Source organism: Protobothrops mucrosquamatus, unplaced genomic scaffold (genome assembly GCF_001527695.2).
Source record: "Protobothrops mucrosquamatus isolate PMUCROS unplaced genomic scaffold, P.Mucros_1.0 scaffold293, whole genome shotgun sequence".
Classification (NCBI taxonomy): Eukaryota; Metazoa; Chordata; class Lepidosauria; order Squamata; family Viperidae; genus Protobothrops; species Protobothrops mucrosquamatus.
The window spans coordinates 10,360-12,246 of record NW_015386637.1 but is presented as its reverse complement, the minus strand read 5'-3'; the positions used below and the strand labels follow the sequence as shown (position 1 = coordinate 12,246).

The window sequence follows — 1,887 nt, the reverse complement described above, 5'->3', positions numbered from 1 at the left end:
TTCCACCTTTTTCTACTATTTATGAGCAATGGAGCAACTTCTATATGACAGAAATAAAAGTAGTCTTCAACCTAATTACTGTAATTGAGCTTGCAATTAGTCTTAAGACCTAGCGGTCATTAATTGGGACAAAGTGTGAATGTGCCAGATTTTACACTTTTTGTCATGGCTGTTAAATGAACTTATTGTTGAACGGGTGTTTTTTTTTTTTTTTTTTTGCCAAAAACTGCCAAAAAAATGCCTGAAATTACAGTCCTATGACTACAGGATGCTGCAGCTTTAAATGTGAACTGGCTGTCACATGCCCAAAATGCAATCACACGACTGGTGGGGTGTAATTGGTTGGCAGAACTTCGGAACCGAGTCCTAAGTAGCTTTGGGTAGGTCCATAACTTTGAACAGTCACTAAGTGACCAGTCATTAAACAAGGACTACCTGTACTTTAAATGTAATACTCAAAGGATATGATGTAATAACTTGCAGTTTTAAGGAGCCTGTAGAAGTATACAATTTAATAAATGCAAATTAATCTAAAATAAAAAGAACATTATCTTACTTTAACAACCACACAACTGCAACCCACAACTTTACGAGGTTTTCCTTCTCTGTCGATCTTGCAGAGACCTACCCACTCACCAAGCTTCTTGTTATCATCAACCTGTTAAGAGAGATTTGCATTTTGTTAGAAGTGCTAATATAAGGCAGTAAATACAGAATCAAAAGTAGCTGCACACTCAGACGGACAGGGTAACAATTTGTGGGTTTTTTCCTCACAATTTTCAGTAGAGGGAGCCAAGTTATCATCACTGTACAGCATAAACAGCACTAACTTGTTTTAGCCAAGACATCCTGAACAGTTGCATGATTTTACTATAAACTACTTGACTGTCTCGTATTACCACTTCTAAATAAAATAGCTGTTACCTTTATTAGATTGATCTGATGTTCAGCACAAAGAGCTTCAACCAGCTTGACATACATAGGTTCGTCACAATTGGATGCAAGAACACAAAGATGGGCTTGACGTCTAACATGGAAAAAATATCATATAGAATTGTTAAGCTTATCTACATTTGTTTCCTTAACATAGCTGTTTGGATTAAATTGTTATTTGTAAGGTAAAAGATATGAAGACAGAGGGGATTGCGCCCATAAAACCCAAGTCATAATTTTCAAATCATTTCCTAGTTGTGCTTTACCTAGAGAAATAGATTTTGGGAAGGTGGTATAGAAAGCTGAAAAAAAAAGGGTAGAGCTAAAATGTTTCTATGAAGCTATATGTTTAATTCAAAATTTTAATACTAAGTCATTGACTAGAAATATCTTAATGAAAGGAAGTGTTCATACAATTCTAAAATTAAAACCAGTTATCATTCAACTGTTGCATTTTAAGTCTTTTTTTTAAAATCCATTTGTTTACTACCTAGAAGTGGGTAAACCTAGCATAACCATTTAGTCATTCAAAGAATGACCTTTAAGGTTATTATTATTATTATTCGAATTTATATCCCGCCCTTCTCCTTGCGGACTCAGGGCGGCTGACAATCAATTAAAAACACCAATAACAATCACAAAATTAAAATTAATTAAAATGAAATATTTAAATTGTCTAATTAAAATATGATTAAAAACCACTCTAAAAACCCCTCTTAAAAATTGCCCTAGGCCAGTCCCGCTTGTTGGAATAACCATGTCTTGAGGGCGCGGCGGAAGGAAGGGAGATCAGGGATCACCCTGATCTCTGGGGGTAGCTCATTCCAGAGGGTGGGAGCTCCCACAGAGAAGGCCCTCCCCCTTGGGGTCGCCAGCCGGCACTGTCTGGCCGACGGCACCCTGAGGAGACCCACCCTGTGGGAGCGTACTGGCCGATGGGAGGTAATCTGTGGC

The 1,887-nt window shown here is 37.5% G+C and overlaps 1 protein-coding gene and 1 non-coding gene across 3 annotated transcripts in view; both read right to left on the bottom strand.

The window, feature by feature from the left end:
• The window catches only part of RPS12 (ribosomal protein S12), a 7,642-nt gene that overhangs the window by 765 nt on the left and 4,990 nt on the right, over positions 1-1,887 (bottom strand). For both annotated transcript variants that reach the window (XM_015814896.2, XM_015814897.1), the window contains exons 4-5: positions 925-1,027; positions 557-658 (exon numbers count right to left, since the gene is read on the bottom strand). In XM_015814896.2, the coding sequence (XP_015670382.1) occupies positions 557-658; positions 925-1,027 (205 nt within the window). The remainder of the gene's footprint in view (positions 1-556; positions 659-924; positions 1,028-1,887) is intronic.
• LOC114922509 lies at positions 726-815 on the bottom strand. The gene has a single exon (XR_003810417.1). It is a non-coding gene; the product is annotated as a small nucleolar RNA SNORD100 (small nucleolar RNA).